Source organism: Juglans regia, chromosome 9 (assembly GCF_001411555.2).
Source record: "Juglans regia cultivar Chandler chromosome 9, Walnut 2.0, whole genome shotgun sequence".
NCBI lineage: Eukaryota > Viridiplantae > Streptophyta > Magnoliopsida > Fagales > Juglandaceae > Juglans > Juglans regia.
The window spans coordinates 14282154-14302380 of NC_049909.1; the positions used below are offsets into that span (position 1 = coordinate 14282154).

The following is a 20227-nucleotide window of genomic DNA, read 5'->3' on the forward strand; positions in this document are numbered from 1 at the left end:
CAATCCATTAATGTAAACGGGTTGAAACGAGTCGGATCGTGTTGTGTCAATTTATTTCCTAATGTGTCATAACGGGTCGGGTCGTGTCGTGTCAACCCGTTATCAAACCGTGTCGTGTTCGTGTTTAGAATTTTGACACGAAACCCTTAACGGGTCGTGTTCGTGTTGACCCATTAACTGTAATGTATATACTCTGACACGACACGAACACGACCCGTTAACACGATTTGACACCCCTACCCAAACCTATGACCAGGTCTAGCCCCTTATTCACTTTAATCATAAGATCTCTCACATACTCCATAACTCCCGTCAATTGAGCTCTAACAACCCACAAGACCCCCTCCACTTCTCCCACCCTCAAACACCTGACAGAGGTAGCCATTCCACCCTGCAACATATGGTGCTTATCTTCCACTTCTCCCAATGTCACCTGACAGCCTTTGTCCCCTAAAAGTGCCTTACCCTTTCCTTCGGCCGCAGAGCTATTTTCTACCGGACTACGCCCCGGTGAGCTCAACACCAAGGCTTACGAGGTACCTTTGACCAACGGAAGCCTTCCCACTGTCTTTCCATCAACAAACTCCCCTCTATTTGCATGCTTCAAAACAACAGCTTTGGACCCAGTGGCGCTTCGAATGATATGCATAAAACCTTTTCCTCCAATGCCATTTGCACCTTCCGGGATCACCAACAAACCTTTCCTCCTTCCATTCCGGAAGTTTGAGAGTTGCAGAAAGCTACCCCTTGCATTAATATGATGTTGAATGATGAGAACTCCATTACCCATCCTTAGCTCCCTAAATAATTTCTCGTGACAAATGAGTTCTAAACCATCCTCTATCCCCTTAGCCACCCATGAAGCTGCCATCCCACATAGACACATGAACTTAGCCATCATTTTACTACGTTCAGATATGCAAAAAACTATTTCCTCCCTTTTTCGTACAAATGAAAATTTTTTTCTTCCACCTTCAGCCACCTCTCACCATCCATCTGAGATGAATCTGCATCGTGCATCGTCATCCTCTGATCCCAAATCACAGGATCATCTCCCAAGATCATCTCACGTCGCCATCTAAAGGACAAAAGATGTTATACGGGAATAGCAAGCAGATATGAGATACTATTGTAGATTTGCGCCTATGAACCAAAGGAGTTGAAAATCCTGGTCTCTAAAGGGAGGACCGAAGTCGGAGTGCCCTTAGAGGAGTCGTCAGCACCCGTCGGTCTTGTCTGTGGCCGCAACAGGGTGCCTTAGGGTTTTCTCTCTCCGTACATTAAAATATTGAAGAACCAAAAATAAGAAAGCAATTAATATTACATTACATTTTGCTGTTGGCCAGGCTTTCCTTTAGCAAATAGGGACTGCCACTAAGTGTTGCCTTACTGCTACTACTACTTTATTTGGTGTTTGAAAAGTTCAGTGCATTAAATTGTCTTATTTGGCGTCCTACTTATGATCTTTTTACTGCTGGGCCAATGAGGACATCTTACTACCTAGGGATCATGGTTTCTTGTTTTCAGATTTATGACAGAGATAATTGTGTTAGCAATAGTTGTTCAGGATTAAAATATTCTCATTTGTTTATCTTTCCATTTGTTTGTTTTGTTCTATTTGTAGCCACACGATACCTAAAGAATGATCCCTTTTTTTTTTATAAAAAAGGAAAATATTTTCTTTGAATTTATGTTATTAATCTCTTTTCCCCAATTTCCAGCATCCCAGTCTGTAAAGAAAATCATTGAAATCAATCCTTACATGCTCAGCACAATGGCTGGAGGAGCTGCTGACTGCCAATTTTGGCATAGAAACCTAGGCATCAAGGTAATCTGCATGTTATAAATTTTCTGCATCTTTCTATATATCACTATGTATACAAGGAATAGAAAAATCTATTACTACTATATGCATAAACCATTTGCAAAGCCCACAACCTACCACTTGTTTCTTATGCAAGCAATACTAGTAGTACCATAGCCAAGTACTACAGAGCTTTGAAGAGCAGGCTTCACTACTGCCATTTAGGTTTCTGTAGGAGATCGTAGCAAAATTCATTTAAACATTACAACAAAAATTTGTAAATAAAAAGAACTTTTATACTTTTCTGCAATAAAATGAGTAACCACTATCCACAATGTGACTTGACTGATGCGGAACCTAGGGGCTAATAGTGAGGGCTATGCAAAAATTCGACTCCGAATCTGCACCGTCGGAGTCAAAGCTCTGATAAAACGGAGTTGGAGTCGGATTTGTTGTTTAGCCAACTCCACTCCGACTCCGAATCCAACTTTGACCTCCAACTCTGACTTTTTGACTCTGATTTTAATAAAAATGTATTATTTATATAGATCATATATACTCATATAAAAGTCTAGAACTTATATAATTAAATTCGATAATATTAATAGACTAATAATCAATTATATATACACACTACACATCATAGTATCACTATCATGCATATTACATATATTAGAGTAGATGAAGCTTGACTAGTTAATAGTGAGTCATGTACGATGTATATATTGTGAGACTATTAATTTATTATCTAGATTATAATATAGTAGTATGTAACTAGATTCTAATACAATATTTGGCTTGTATTTGAGTGGCTAGTTGTGTTTCTTATTTGTAATTTATTCAGTAATGAATGATTAGATAAGGGACATTGTCATTGGACCATGATGGCTCATGATTGCTCTTACTTGTTAGTTTTTATTTGCTTGGGTGTTAGCTTGGGCCTTGTATAGATGATTAAGCAATCATTTTATTGTTTTAAGTTGATTTGGCAGTCTGAGACTCTAATATGAAATGATAGTATATTAAGAATAACCTAAAGGGCCAACTGTATATTTTTAATTTCTTTACATTTTTTATTTTTATTTTTCAGGTTTGCATAGTATATGAAATTTTTTTACTTATGTTTTTGGTTTTTTCATATCTAAAATCTGTTTTTTTTTTTTTTTTTTTGTAATGTTTCTAGTAAACTCGAAATGAAAGCCTGCAAAAAAAAAAAGATATGTTATGTGTAAAGTCGTATTTAAAAATAGGCTAAATATGAAGCAAAAAAAAAAAAAAAGCCTAATTCTAACTCCATTCCGATTCCAATCCAATAAATCAGAGTCAAAGTTAAGAAATAAATGAGAGAAACATTAGAAATGAATCATGACCATCGATTGGATGTTATGAGTAAAACCTGTTATAACTTGTACCCTGTTTTGTATTTCTCTTGGGAATGAGTTGCGTCGAGTTTTGTGCAAGTTTACTAAAAATCTTCAATGTTCAGTAACTTCTTATCTCTTCATGTATTTTTCAGGATCTTAAGACGGGGAACAAGATTGGTACGAGGCATGAAGCTGACGGTCTGTAGTATCTTAATGTTCAACAGTCACCAACTCGAGTTCTTACATCCTCCTCCTCATCTGCTTATGAATGGCACTGTCTCCTTGGTCACCCTTTTCTTTCCCTTTTGAAGCGTCAAGTTAGGAATCTGGGAAATGTGTCTCCATTTCCTTGTAAAGCATGTCAACTTAGTAAATATCATCGTGTGTCTTTTGTACCTCAAATTGATAAACGAGCATCAAGTCTTTTTGAATTAGTACAATGATATATGGAGACCAATCAACATTGAATCAAACAAGTTTCAGTATTTTGTTACATTTGTTATGGCTACTCTCGTGTGACATGGTTGTTTTTTATGAAGGCAAGATCCGAAGTTCTTTCCATATTCAAAATGTTTTGGAAAGAAATTAAAACTCAATTTAACAAAAAGGTTCAAGTTTTGCATTTTGATAATGCTAGAAAATATCAATCTAGTGTATTTGCTTCTTACTTAAGTAATAAAGGAATTGTTCATCAAATTTTATGTTCTTATACACCCCAAAAAAATGGGGTGGTTGAACACAAATTATCATTTGTTAGATGTGATCTGAGCACTTTTACTGCACATGCATGTTCCTAAACGATTTGGGAGTGATGTTGTTCTTACTGCTTGTCACTTTATTAACCATATGTCTTCATCAGTTCTTGATGGTTCCTCTCCCTTCTCCATCTTGTTCCCTTCATTTTTGCCACTTTCTCTCCCTCCAAAAATCTTTGGGTGTGTGTCCTATGTTCATAACCTTGGTCCATGCTTTGATAAGCTTGATCTACGTTCTACCAAGTGTCTCTTCGTTGGTTATTCCCGAACTCAAAAAGGATATCACTAATATAGTTTTGTTCTTAGATGCTACTTCATGAGTGTTGATGTTACTTTTTTTGAGTCCATACCCTATTTCTCAAACACAACTATGAGTGTTGAGTGTGATCCTCTACCATTACCTACTCTTACACTTTCTCCTTCACACTCACCCAACCTTACCCAACCTCCTATGTGCCTCCCCTAGTTCCTTTACAGGTTTACTCGTGTCACTTTCGGCCACTATCTCCCATGCATCCACCAACTGTTGGCCCTTGTATAGGCGGCGCCACTAAGAGCACAGGGAGGTGGGGACTGTGGTGAGAGGTTCAAGGTCAATAATATGCATCGAGCCCCTCTTGTACAAACTGTGGCTGTGGCAATGTGGGTGTCGACCAGGAAAAAGGTGATGTGCGATGTTCTCTGATAGAAATGCAGGAACAAATGTGGAATTTGCAGAAGTTGATGGAAGAGGTGCTGAAAAGTGTCGGGTATTTTAAGGAAAAGGATGGGGGTGGAAACAAAAGGAAGGGGCTGGAAATTGGTAGCAGGCTTCCTGGGGCCCATTATGGGCCTCCTCAGCAAGTCTCAACCCAAGGGGAGGGAGCCCGGTTTGGGCCTCCGCCCAGAAAGGCTAACAGGCCCAAGCCCAAAAAACAAACCAGATGGCAAGTTTGTTCGAGGGCCTCATTTAGTGGCACCAGTGGTGCTCGGCCACCAACCACCATGCCGCGTCGTACATCAACGTTGGAGGACTAGTCATCGGCAACACAGAAGATGCGGACAAGGCTGATGGTGCCTTCCGATGAAGGCCAGAGAGCAACGTATGCTCAGAACAAGCCCGATGAGCCCATATTAGTTGCCTCGACAGACGACGACGAAGACAGTGGTGTCTCACCATCGAAGAAAGGAGAGATTATGCCAACAAAGACAGTGGTGCTCTCCGATGAAGGCCAGAAGGAACTAAGAGCACAAAATGAGATCATTGAGCCCAAAACTATTTCCCCGGCACCACAGGGTGGTGGTTCTCCTTCAAAGGAAGGACAGAATCTGCCGATCTATGTTGTGGGACCTAGTCCCACTCCAGTGCTCTCACCTGCACAGTTTCTTGAGGTCTTTGAGCTGGACGATGAAGATAGGGTGAGTTCTGATGGTTTTTTACTTTTTGATAGGGACGTGTCACATGAAGAACAGTCCCAGAGTCTTGCCCAGGCACTAAGTGGACAATTGGGTTTAGATGATATTTCCTTGGTGGAGGAGACCCAAGGCACACAGCTGGATTGCAAGGGGGCGATCCTATCCCCTTGAATTTCATGTTACCAATCCATTGTAATGTCTCTAATTGGGTTTTTCATAAGGTAAAAGAATTACAAAAAGTGGTGGGATTGGAGTGCAAAGGTTATGAGGATCAATTTATGGTGTTGCTTACAGCTATTGAAGCAGGGCAACAAGGTCACAAAAAATCTAGATAAAAAAAAAACAGCGTGCCCTGAAGAGGCTAACATGGTCTCTGAACTCTGATGGTAGCTCCAACAGGGGCAAGTCAAAATGGAAGGGGCTAGCCTTCCCCCAATGAAACCCAAAATAGTGTTGTGGAACGTTCGTGGACTCAATGAGGCTAATAAGCAACTTCAAATAAGAAACTTGCTTTGTGAGTGGAAGGCGGACATTGTTTGTTTCCAGGAGACTAAGTTGAAAATGATTGATGGGAGAATTGTGTGAAGTTTATGGAGTCGTGTCCACATGGGTTGGGTTTATATGGCCTCTATTGGGGCATTAGGAGGTGTTTTGGTGATGTGGGATAGACGGGTGGTGGAGAAAATGGAGGAATTTATAGGGCAATACTCGGTGGCATGCTCTTTCAAGAATGTATGATAACTTTTTGTTGGCTTTTCTAGGTGTCTATGGTCCAAACTTAGACAACAACAAGAGTTTATTATGGGAAGAATTAGATGGCGTACATAGCCGGTGGGACCTCCCTTGGTGTATTGGGGGAGATTTTAATGTCACAAGATTCCCAAGCTAGTGTTTGGGGAATAGAAGATTGCAGCCAGCAATGATTGAGTTTTCAGAGTGCATATTTGACTTGAATTTGGTGGATTTGCCTTTAGTAGAGGGTTCAGCCACGTGGTCTAATAATCAGACTTGGTTCATTGGCCTATCATGCTTGATTGTGGTGGTCTCCAAAGAAGGCGATGGTATTTCAAATTTGAAAACATGTTAGCGTGTTTCAGGGTACCCCTAGCTTCATCTTAGCGTGTAAACTGAAAGCACTAAAAAAATATTTGAAGCTTTGGAATATGCAGTCTTTTGGAGATATAGGGGAGCGTAAGAAAAGTAAGGTGATGGAGATCCAAGAGTTAGAGAGACTACATGAAACTCAGCCTCTTACACAGGAAGAACTAGCACAAGAGACAAATTTGGTTGCAGACCTGGAAATGATTATATTATTAGAAGAGATGTCATGGCGGCAAAAGTCGAGAGCCTTATGGCTAAGGAGAACAAAGTACGGAATTTTTCCATAGAGTTGCCAACTCCCATAGGAGAAACAACAACATTGAGATTCTGAAAATTGATGGGGTTGAGTGTCGGGAAGAGCAGGTAATCCATAATCATGTAGTTGATTTCTTTGAGCAGCTACTAACAGAGCAAGCGGGATGGCGACCTACACTTGATGGTTTTACTTTTGACTCCATTGGACCGGATAATGTATCTTTGTTGGAGAGGGCTTTTGAGGAGGCGAAGATCTACAAAATAGTTAGAAAAATGGTTAAAGACAAGGCATCGGGGCCTGATGGCTTCTCAAGCTTCTTTCAAACTACTTGGGAAGTGTTAAAAGAAGATCTTATGAAGGTGTTTCAGGAGCTATTATTGGTTGGTAAATTTGAGAAAAGTTTTAACACCACTTTTCTTGCTTTGATACCAAAGAAGGTGGGGGCTACGGAGATTAAGGAGTTTTGGCCCATAAGCTTAGTAAATGTGGTATATAAGATAATATCTAAAGTGCTTGCGAATCGGCTAAATGAGGTTTTGGGGAAGATCATTACAAAATCCCAAAATGCTTTTGTAAAAGGGAGACAGATTCTAGATGCGGTTCTTATTGCCAATGAATGTCTAGATAGTAGAACGAAGGCTGGCACAACAGGGATCATTTGCAAGCTTGATATGGATAAGGCCTATGATCACGTTAATTGGGATTTTCTTCTCTATCTCCTTTAGAGGTGTGGTTTTGGGGAGAAGTGGTGGTTATGGATCCGTTGGTGCATATCAACGGCGAAATTCTTAGTGTTGATAAATGGTAGTCCAGCCCCTTTTTTTCATAGTACACGAGGCCTACGACAAGAAAATCTGTTGCCGCCATTACTGTTTGTTATTGTGATGGAGGCGCTTAGCAGGATGATTTTGGCTTTGGTTACTAATGGTTTTGTGGATGACTTTTCGATCGGAACCCCGTAGAGGGGACTCATTAACATATCTCATTTGTTGTTTGCAGGCGATACTCTTATCTTTTGTGAGGCTGATCATAATCAGATCCAAGCACTGAAGGCCTTGCTCCTTTGCTTTGAAGCAGTATCCGGTTTAAGAGTGAACTTCGACAAATCAGAGATGGTGCCAATTGAAAGAGTTTTCTATTTACAACAGCTGGCCAATACGCTGGGGTGTAAGATAGCTTCACTTCCTATGACTTACTTGGGCCTTCCGTTGGGAGCTCTCTCAAGAGCATCCTCTTTATGAGACAGTGTGATTGAGAAAGTAAAGAGGAGACTGACATGATGGAAAATGATGTATTTGTCAAAAGATGGTAGGATTACTTTGATTAAAAGTACCTTATCCAACTTTTCTATCATTGTTCCCTGTACCTACAAGCGTGGCATCTCGAATTGAGAAGCTCCAACGGGATTTCTTACGGAGTGAAGTGGGGGAGAAGTTCAAGTTTCACCTATTCAAGTGGGAGAAGATATGCCACCCCATTTCTAATGGTGGATTGGGCATCATAAATATAAGGATTTTCAACTGGGCGTTACTTGGCAAATAACTGTGGAGATATCATAAGGAACCAGAAGTCCTATGGAAGTTGGTGATTGAAAGCAAATATGGAGGCTTATGTGGGGGTCGGTGCACTAAAGAAGTAAGAGGGGCGCATGAAGTGGGATTGTGGAAACACATTAGAAAATGATGGGTGGTCTTAAATTGACACACTCGACTTCAATTGGGGGAGGGGTCCAGGATTAAATTCTAGAGAGATACTTAATAGTACTTTACAAGAGGTATTTCCTTCACTTTTCCATCTTGCAAATGATAAAGATGTATCGGTGGCGGAAGTCATGGAAAGATCAAGGGAGCAAATCCACTGGAATATCATTTTTTGTAGGGCGGCAAAAGATTGGGAAATGAGCAACTTTGTAGATTTTTACAGCCTCTTGTACTCCATAAAACCGAGAAATCAGCAGGAAGATATATTGTGGTGGATACCTACTGGTAAAGGGGTATTCTCTGTTCATTCCTACTATAAAGCTCTCACACAAAGACCCAATATTCAATTCTTGTGGAGGAGGCTTTGGAGACATAAGGCGCCCTCCAAAACAGCTTTTTTTGTGTGGACAGCCTCATTGGGGAAGATTCTCACAATTGATAACCTAAGGAAACGAAGGGTAATCATTGCAGATTAGTGTTGTATGTGTAGAGAAGGGGGCGAGTCTGTAAATCATCTTTTACTTCATTGTGAGACAACTAGAGTATTATGGTATGAGGTGTTCAGTAGATTAGACTTGGCTTGGGTTATGCCGGAGACGGTGGTGGCACTGCTGGCCAGCTGGACAAATCTAGGAGGTGTTCAACAAATTAAATTTGTTTGGAAGATGATCCATATATGCATTATGTGGTGTTTGTGGTAGGAGCGCAATGACCGGACGTTTAAAGACAAGGAGAGATCGATGGAGGAGCTTAAAGAGTTATTTTTTAGAACACTATGTACATGGGCATTGTTGTTGATTTCAATGGCATGGACCTACATAATTTTCTTCTCTATAGTGCGCTTACCTAGCCTAGGGGCTGCTTTTTGTATTCTCTTCTAGAATTTTGTACATGGCTTTGCCTTTTCTTTGATCAATATAATTTGTTTACTAATCCAAAAAAAAAAAAAGAATACAGGTAGATGTCTGAGAATAATAATTGGGTTGGTGGGTAAGCCAAATTCAATACTGCTTAGGATTGATTTGTTGGCTGGGGGTCTATTTAGAAGCTTCATATATCTATCCACGCTAGCCCTTCTATATATTTATCATTATGGCTCTGTAACATTATGGCTCTGTAAGTTGCAAATCTCTTAATGCATGGGAAGGTTTCTCTAAATTCATTTTTGTAATCTCAGTGCCGATTGCAAGAGTTGGCAAATAAGAGGAGAATTTCAGTGACAGGAGCTCCAAAATTGCTTGCTAATATTTTATTCTCATATCGCGGAATGGGTCTATCTGTAGGGATCATGATTGCTGGATTGGATGAGACGGTAATGGGCTCTTTTCATTTTGCTAGTGCTGTTTGGTTCCATGGCAATTTGACTCTTCTAATTGCGTCTTTTGGTTACAGGGTCCTGGGTTGTACTATGTCGACAGTGAAGGAGGACGGCTTAAAGGCGCTCGATTCTCTGTTGGATCTGGTTCACCATATTCTTATGGTGTACTGGATAATGGGTCTGTGATAAAACTTCTATCCATCTGGCCATTAATAGATTTCCTACCCTCTTTTTGTTAACATGGTTTTTCCCTTTTCTCATCAGGTACCGATATGATATGTCAATCGAAGAGGCTGCTGAATTGGCTTGAAGGACCTGCACTACATGTTATGGCCGACATGTAACTTTTGCTCTCGCTCTCTCATGTAATTGTTCGATTTCAGTATATTATGTGGGACCAGATGGATGGAAGAAACTATCCGGTGATGATGTTGGGGAACTCGATCCACTACTACAACTACTACCCTGTTGTCCCGAGCTCTGTGGAGCAAGAAATGGTTGAGTGGGCCTGATCGAGCTTGAGTGAGAGCTTTGCTTGTGTTCCTTATGGTTCAGGTTCATGGCTTTCTTTTACTTCCTACGCAAGACTGAGTACGAGCGTTTAACATGTTTGCGAGACAACTTTCATGTATTTATTTGTTTATTTTCTTCCAAGTTCCCAAACGAATGCATGCAGTTGCATCTCGAGTACGTTTCATTTGCATTCGATTTTCAAGTTGTACAACTAACTCTCCTTTTGTTCGTAATTTCTGTATTGTAGTTGATGTACATGGTGACATAAGCAAAGAAAAAAACATTATATATATATGTATTTAGTCATATTTTCTTTTTGCTTTACACAGCCGGACGTCTCCAATGTATCTTGGCTGTGGTTGTCATCCAACTTCAGCTAAAGCCGACAAAATAAACTTTTAAAAAATAATAATAATAAATGACTTTGTTGCCCAATAAAGCCTCCCTTTCGGCTTTTTTGTATCTTGGCTGCGGTTTTTTACTTTCATCTCCGAGAGTCGGGTTACTCTTTTTTTTTTTTTTCTTTTTTTTTTTTTAATATTTTTAAAAAATAAAAAAAACTAATACACTTAAAAGCACTTCCTTAATCATTAAATAAAAAAAAATTTCAATCAACCGATCAAATGAAGCGGTACATTATTAAATCTCTCTTAACTCATCTCAACTTATCATTTTAATTTTTTCAAATCTCAATATAAAATATAATAAACAATTTAATTTTTTTAAATTTAAAAATAATAATAATATTAAAAAATAATATTTTAATAATATTTTATAATCTCAACTTAATTTAACTCAATTCAACATCTAAACGCCACCTATCCTTATCTCCGATATGTCTTGGCAGTGGTTTTGACTTTCATCTCCAATGTATCTTGGCAGTGGTTTTGACTTTCATCTCCAATGTATCTCGGCAGTGGTTTTGACTTTTATGCCCAATAGAGCATTTCCATTCGGCTTCCTAAAATGTTTATCAAATTTTACTCAAAAATCATATTTTTCTATTTTAACTACTCTCCTTCTCAAAACTTCTATCTCACTCTTCATTCTTTCTCTATTTTATTAAAATAATATTCTTTTATTATTCTTTAGTTTATTTATTTTCACATTTTTTCAACAATTCAATTAGTTGTCTTCCTTATGTTTTTGACAATTCATCTCTACGAAATTTTTTTTAAAAAAAGTTTAAACTATTTATCTTTTACAAACGGTAATATTTTCAAAACTGTAATTTTGTAATATTAATAATTTTTAAAAAAAATATTTTTTTTTTCAAATGATCACATTTTAGAAAAAATCGGATCATCTCATAAGTAGTATTTTTGTCAAATTCTAACTGTAACAAAATCATACATTTTTAACAATAACATTTTTTTTTTCATTTTCTAACAGTCATTTTCAACCCTAACAATTTTTTATCTGTTTTTAAATGGTCAAGACTCAAAATTCTGAAATTCTTGGACTTTTTCCAAATGGTCATATATATTATATATTAGTGTATAAATAAGTGGACTTGCTCTTCTAATCACAATTTAATTTATTTGTATTCATATAAATTTGTTGATGCTCAATAAAATATTAATAGAAATAGATTTTGGAATGCTATTGTTACTGAGCAAATTTAGAAAGCTACTGTTGCAAACTTGAATTATTCCCTAATTTACTCGGTCGGATGTGGGACAATTTTTGGCCAAAATTAACTACTTTTTCTCGTTTTTGCAAAGAGATGCTTATGTCCAGCCGGATGCGAATGCTATTAGAGACAGTTCAAAAAAAAAAAAAAAAAGAGTAAAATATTGAGACGTTTATGAAGAATACATGAACAAAAATGTTATATGTAACGATTTTTATGTATTATTTATGTATTTTATTAATGTGATTGATTGCGTCATTTTTTTTAATATAAAATAATTGTTTTTGCCAATCATATCAGTATAATATACAAAAAGTACGTAAAAATGACTAGATATAACAGAACTCATACAAGAAAATAACTTTTCCGAACAATCTTAGATATAATTTTAAGTTGTACAAGTCTCATATACTCTATTTAAATCAAAAAATCGAAGTCACTCTTAAATAATTATTCTCTCATATAGGTCTGAGATTTTATCTAATATTTTCAAAATGATTATGCGCGAAAATCTTAAAGTTTCGTTTGGTTACTAAATCTCTCTCAATTCATTTCAATTCATTATTATAATTTTTTTAAAATTTTAATATAAAATATAATAAACAACTTAACTTTTTTAAATTTTAAAATAATAATAATATTAAAAAATAATATTTTAATAATATTTTATCATTTCAACTTAACTCAATTCAACTCAACTCAAAGTTTAAACACAATCCAAGATTGCTGCAAGTCTGAAAATATTAATTTTCTCCTTGCGACGTCAATAGTGGAACAGCAACATGACAGAATGGGTCGCGTTGTTGACCATTAAACACGTTCTGGACCGTAGAATTTGCCAATGTTTTCTCAGCTACTCCCTCTATTTCTTTGTCCTTTCTAGTGATTTCCCTTGAAAGTGACAGCCATAGACTACCTAATAGCCACGCGATTCCCGTTTTTATTTTTTCTTCGTTTTGAACACTTGTTTCTTACGTTTCGAAAAGTCACAGCAAGTTCTTCCCATCATCATAGATGGTTCGGATTTGGTTAAAACCTCACGACTTACGCAGCCTCAAAGGGTGTATCGTGTGTATATATAAGGAAGGATACAACAAGCTGGTTGTATAGCAATTCAAAATAGCAAAGGATCTTCTTGGCTTTTGCTTCTACTTCTCACAACAACTAATCACCCCCTTATTGTCCATCAATTCCATCTCTATTCCTGAACTGAAATGGGGAAAGGCGAAGAGTTCAAGCGTGTTTTCGAGTACTTCGATGAAGATGGTGATGGGAAAATATCAGCTTCGGATTTGAGACATCGGTTGGGTGTCATGGGTGGAGATCTGTTTTCACAAGAGGTAAAGGTTGCAGTTGAGGCATTTGATTCTGATGGAGATGGGTTCTTGTGTTTGGAGGATTTTATTGGGTTAGTACAAGGAGGGGGAGAGGAAGAGAAGATAAAGGATTTGAGAGAAGCTTTTTCGATGTATGATACAGAAGGGTGTGGGTTTATCACACCCAAGAGTTTGAAAAGGATGCTCAGCAGATTGGGCGACTCAAAGTCCATTGATGAATGCAGAGTGATGATCAAACAGTTCGATTTGAATGGGGATGGTGTTCTTTGTTTTGAAGAATTCAGAATCATGATGCAGTGATAATTATTCTTTAAGAATTCTTTTTAATACACTTGTAATTTCAATTATCATCATCCTTCCGTCATCTCATGATGTGGCATTAGATAATTGTATTAATTATATTTTACTTATTAACTTTTCATCTAATACCACATCGATAGATACTGAAGGGATGATGAAAAAATAGATAATAAATAAATATTTTTTCATTCTTTTTTAATCTCCATGTAATTTGTTAATGAATATTCTTTTTAATTGTCTGATTCAATTAAATGGTCTTATTATAGAAAAAAAAAACATAGACATATTATATGAATATTAATTTATATTATCTCTTTCTAAATTACTTTTTCAAAACTTGACCAACAATATTCCATAATGCAAATAAATAATTAGTAGTAGGGCCACCAGCTCGTGCACTAGCTGACGTGGCAGTACTGCCACTTCAGTCCATTCAATAGTTAAATCTGATCATTTACCATTAAGGTCATGATATGCTACCTAGTAATAGTTGACAGTAGAGATAATAAAAGGAATCTCGAATGTGAAGAAGATCAATAGAAGCTCCTTTAAATTGGATCATCGAACGAATATAATATAATCTAAAAAGGCAACGTAAAACAAATTAAAATTCAGGTTTTTTAGAAAAATATTCCCCTTTCAATGCTTTCATGCATTCTCAGTACTTTACAAACATTAATACCAATATTTCTATTCAAAACAAAAAAAATATATTAAAAAATATATTTAAATAATTATTTAATTTTATAATATTTTTATTCAATTTTTTTTTTTAATTTAATAAAATATTTTAACTCAAACTATTTTATTATTATTCACATAATTATGAAATATTATAAATGTCTAAACTGCATTTTCATCGTTTCATTTCTTGCGAAATACATCTCGTCACTGAAAACTATTTTTTGTTTTTATTTAATACGACTCGCAGACCAACCTTATGCATTGGAATGATACACTATGTTTAATTAAAAATAATATATATATATATATATATATATATTCAGGCTTTTAGAATATTTTAAATATATTGAAATATTTTAAGGATGTATAAAATCTTATAGGTTCATTTTATACCATATACCGAAAATAATCAAGAAAAAATTTGAGGAACATGATCATGTTTGTGAACCCTATTTTTTTCGTAATATCATTAGATAATGAGTTAGTGATCATGTTTCTATACTGATTTTCAGGTTTAGTTTTATCTTAAAAAGAAAAGTGTACTTCGAAAACTAAAACACTGCTAATTTCTAATAAATATTAATAACTGGACTAAATATATTATTTTCCATATTCTAACCATTCTAGTTTCATGTAGAATTTAGTGATCTAATCAGATGTATTATTGATCATTTAGTCAGTTAACTTAATTGCAAATATCAATTTTTTTTTTCTTTTGCATTTAACAATAATATAATTTGAGGGATGATAGTCTTATTTTTAGGTCATTTAATTAATTGTGTGGAAATAATATAATTCCATTTCACAATAATAACCCATTCTTTTCGGAATAGGAATTCCTATATTGCCACAAAAACCAAACATGATTTTAGTTTTTATTCAAAAAGGGAATGAATCTTTGGGAGGGAAACCCAAAAGAGGAGAAAGGATCAAGAGAAGCATTTTTTAGATGTTTCTTGGAAAGTAAGAATTGAGAATAAGGTAAAAAGAAAGAAAGCATGTAGAATATATATATAGATAGTTTCTCCTCTCATCTTCTAAAAAAGTATTGTTTTCCCTTGGAATTGAATAAAAGAACGGGCCTCGTTTGTATTCACAGCCCATCTTAATTTATTTTAACTCATCTCACTATTATTTATTACTATTCAGCAACTTTAACTCACAAATCTCACTACTATTCACAATTCATCTCACTACTATTTACAATCCATCTCAACTCATCTCAACTCATCTTTGAATCCAAAAATCCACCACAAGAGTCTAAACATAGCTTTGTCATTTGAGTAAAGAGAAATATTTTAGTTATAAAAAAATAACAGAAATAAACTTACAAATTGATGTAATTTCATATAATACGTTAGATTTACTTTACAATAAAAATAATTTTATAATTTAACGTACTACATCAAGTCACCTAAAGTATTGAATTTATATTTATAACTTTATCAGATCTTTTTGTAGATGCAGCATCTTCCTTGAAGTAAAAAGTAGAAGTACTTCTATAAAGCCATACCACCAGAGATAAACAAAGACATTGTCATTTTTTTTTTTTTTTCTTGCTAACAAACTAATTAGAGCATTAGCATTGGCTTTATTAAAGTCATCTTTAAAATTTAATAAAAAATACATGTTTTTCATAAATCTAAAATCTCTCTAGCCAGAAAGAATCTCACATTGGATTAGTAAAAATAATAATACAATATTATTTTTTTAATAATAATATTTTTATTTTTATTTTATTTTATAATTATAGTAACTATATGTTAATTAATAATAATATTTATTCCTTCACATATTTCAAAACATTATTCAAAGTTGGGGTAATTTTGACAATATAATATTACTTTTGAATATGAACAATACATCTTCAAATTTGAAGATATACTTAAAATTAATGTAGCTTATAGTTCAAGTTTTTACTTTTTGAAGAAGCCAATGTAATCATTTTATCTATATTTCTTTAAATTTTGAAAATGTACTGGCTTTTGAAGAAGATGCTATTGAGTACCAAAATGAGGAGATCATCGCAACAACAAAGAACGACAATAGATAGTATGGTGATGATAGATCTAGATGGTACTCCAATGCCCCCCAAATCCCCCACTAAACCTAGCGGTGCACCGCCTCCAAAATCTCCTGAACAACCCACCACAACCACTCCAAAAGAACCTCCCTCCGGGGAACCCCAAGCACCTCCCAAACGGCCTGCTTGAACCTCCCAAATCCCCCCATGAACATAGCATGCCACCACCTCTTGATTCCTTTGGACATCCGGCCAACGCATCTCCGAAACTGCCCTTTGTCATCGGTAAAATATTATATATATATATATATATATATATATATATATATATATATATATATATATAGTATGTGCTTAATATACGAGCATGCCTAAAGACCAACATTTTTTCCTCGTGTCTTGACTATGAAATATTAAAAATAAGAACTTTGCTTGATTGCTGAGGACACTATGGAAGCAGAAAGCTATCATGGAAGAATTAAGCTAATTTTTCATTTCTGTTTTTCTCAGCAACCAAACAGATAGCAATGAGCTTCTTCGTGTTCTAATCATTAACAGATATATGTTGATATCTGGAAAACACTGACATTGTGATTAATTAATGCTCCATAGAACACGATGAAGATGTTATTATCTTGATTCTTTTTTTGTGTAGATTTCAGGGGTATCGGGAGGTACAGCATTGGGCAAGATCGCAATGTGTAACATGATAAGTGACCGTCTCCGCAATTCTCAACGGCTCTATGATTGTAGGGTTGTACTAATCAGTCAGGTTCACTTCTCTATTTTTGTGACAATTATTCACTTTATAGCATGATTTTAATGAAATAGCAATAAATTTAGCTTCATGAATTTTTCAAAAGATTACCTTGACGAATTAAAGGTCATGCATAGTTAATTTTTAATGACTAATTTGATATATTAAATTCAAATTGCCTACCTTAGCTAGGCATGACCATAAAACCACTATTCACTAAAAGAAAAATTATATTCTCAATTAAGCAGGTGTGGATGACATAACTAGTAAAGTGATTACATGACATACTTTGATTTGAAAAAGAAATATTAAATTTTGAATCTTACAAATTAAATTATCTTACTATTTAAATGATGTGAATGATATTCTCTACATACCGATCAACTTGATAATAGAATAACTTTTCGCTCGAAATACACCTAAGGCTAATTAATATTTGAATTCGAACCCAAGTTAATATGCATGTCCGACATAAATTGAGACAAAAACACACCTAAAAGCGGAATTTTGTAATATTTATTGTGACATTTAGTAATGTTGTTAAAAATTTACATTATAAATTATATGTGTTTATCTTTCCATTAATAATCCTTTAGGCTTTAAATCAAAAAAATCAACTTTAGGGAACCTTGATCCAAATAAATGCAAGTTATGATCCTAGCTATAGTTCTTCATATGTTTATATAATTCAAGGTTTTACACGCACACATTTAAATAGTACTGAGATTTCACAAAAGTAACGTAATATAATGGAATAAGGGTTTATACTTTATACCTTCAATTTCTCGATCGGGAATACAATATGTTGTGGTTTGCAATTTGTAACAAATTATTTGTTTGATAGAATAATATGATAATTTTCTTAATCTCATAAGAATTTTTTGGTTATGACTTGCGTACGTACGTAGGACTCATTCTATCGCGGACGCTCTTTAACATGAGGAGGAATTGAAACATGCACCCACCGGAGTCCGATTTCGATGATCCCGGTACTTCCTATGTATTTGTAGATCAGCATGCGTAATTTTGAATATATTATATGGAGTGAGAAATTCTATTTACAGTCTTAAATGAGGGATTACGTGCATATGCACGAGTCTCATTAATAAATAGAAGTAAAAAGGAAAAAAATATCATTTTAAAAAAGATATTATTGTAATTTTAATTTTTTTTTAAACATAACTGTATAGACTTGCATGAACAGTCTCCATGTCATATATCTATATATATATATATCTATATATATATATATATATATATATATATATATATATAGCTATTGACTTACAAAATTTCCTTATTTTATTTAAAGGAATATATATATACATATATATTTCATTATTAAATTAAATCGTTTATGGTCTCCTCATTATCATGTATATATATAGATGCATTCGACAAGGAAAAGCTCTTAGAGTGCATTCAAAAGCTCAAATCGGGTCAGTCTGTTCAAGTTCCACAATACAATTTTAAGAAGCAGTGCCCTGACAGTTATCTGCAGGTACTTCTAATTCCTGCTAAAATATAGTCATGGGGGAATAATTTGTACAATTCTGCGCACACTTTTTAAAAAATAATAAATAAATTTGAAATTAATGTGAAAATTAAAAATCTTCTTTTTTTTATGGTGAGTCCTAGGTTTAAAAAAAATGTGCGAAATTTACATATACTCTCATCTTACACTACTCATTTCAGAGATTTTAAAGGAAACATCTATTTTTAATTGTTTTATTTGATCATACTTTGGCAGGAGGATCCATGCGATGTACTCATCTTGAAAGGGAATAAGGGATATTGTCACGGGTGCTTGGGGGCTAGGTCTTGAAGAGGAAGGAAGTGAATGTGGGTTGCTGTTGAAGGAGGAGCATCTCAGAATGCGGGAGAAGGAAGGCTTGGAGCTGTAGGGTTGCTGATATAACGACATTTTGAATAAAAGTAGAAAGTTAGTTACTTAAGTGAAACGGTGCGCTTTGGTTTAATTGTGTAGTGTCGTTTTATATTGCATGATTGTGTGTTTTGAGTCTTAAGTGAAACGGTGAGTTTTGTCTTAAGGGATGTAGTGCGCGTTTTATGAGTCAGTCATGGTCGTTTAAGGCCATCGTCTTACTTTGCGGGTATAAAAACCAGAGCAATCCAGTTGTAATCATTCATTGAGTGTTCATTGGGATTCAATACAAATTGGAGGTTGGGAATTCCTCGAAAATTCTCTGTCAAGATTCACGAATGGAATCTGGCATTTGATCTTAGCTTCGTGTACGAGTGTCTGATTCTTTTGTTGAGGGATCTGTGTATTGGAGGAGATTGTTGCTGTAGTGTTCTTGCTTCAGAAGATACATTACAAGTGGTATCAGTAGTAGTCGATCCTTGCGATAGCAGTCTAATGGGGGACGGGACGCGCGCAACACTGAGAGTGCAATTTGAGGAATCTCAAAGGCAGCAGAGAATAATGCAGCAGCAGCTTGAACAGAATCAACAAGCAATTTCTGGCATTACTGAAAGGTTATAACAAGTTTCAGATCTATTGAAATCTGTAGTTGATTCTGTAAATGTTATGTCTTGTCGAGATAGAGAAGTGTCTAATGAGATTAGGAATCATGAGGAGAGAGGAGTTTTTTAGAGAAATGTTAGGTTGGATTTTCCACATTTTAGTGGCAGTGATCCAGCAGGGTGGACCTTTAAGGCCAATCAATATTTTGATTGTTTTCAAATACCTTTCCATCAGAAATTAATGGTGGCTTCGCACCATATGGAAGGTGAGGCATTGGTGTGGTACCAAAGTGCCTTTGAATCAGGTCAGTTTAATTCATGGGAGACCTTAGTGGTAGCAATGCAAGGAAGGTTTGGACCTTCAGCATTTGATGATCCAATGGAGGCATTAACCAGATTAAGACAAACTACTTCTGTTAGTTTGTATACATCACAATTTAGGCCTTGTCCAATAGGCTCAAAGGCTTGTCTGACAAACATAAGATGAGCTGCTTTATTAGTGGACTCAAGGATGACATTCGAATACCTGTCAAGATGTTTAATCCACTAAACCTTGGAGCTGCATTTAGCCTGGCTAAACTGCAAGAGGAACATGTGCTATCTTCAAGAAAGTCATGGAGACAAAATAGCCATTTTGCTGAGAAATGGCCTCTTAATAGTGTGGGGATGACTGATATCGCCAATAATTCTCCAAAGAATGTGGTTCCTATGAGAAGGGTGAATTCATCTCATATGGATGAAAAGAGGAAAAAAGGCCTATGTTTCCACTGTGAAGAAAAGTGGAATCCTAATCATGTATG

The 20227-nt window shown here is 35.5% G+C and overlaps 1 protein-coding gene across 1 annotated transcript; it reads left to right on the top strand.

Annotated features, from left to right (window-relative positions):
- The first annotated feature begins 12912 nt into the window (after positions 1-12912).
- LOC108994335 (putative calcium-binding protein CML19) lies at positions 12913-13667 on the top strand. The gene has a single exon (XM_018969480.2). The coding sequence runs from the start codon at positions 13054-13056 to the stop codon at positions 13474-13476; it is 423 nt and encodes a 140-aa protein (XP_018825025.1). The 5' UTR covers positions 12913-13053; the 3' UTR covers positions 13477-13667.
- The last annotated feature ends 6560 nt before the right edge of the window (positions 13668-20227 follow it).

Excerpts from the sequence above, each read along its gene's own strand:
- LOC108994335 (XM_018969480.2), top strand. The coding sequence starts at position 13,054 with ATGGGGAAAGGCGAAGAGTTCAAGCGTGTTTTCGAGTACTTCGATGAA.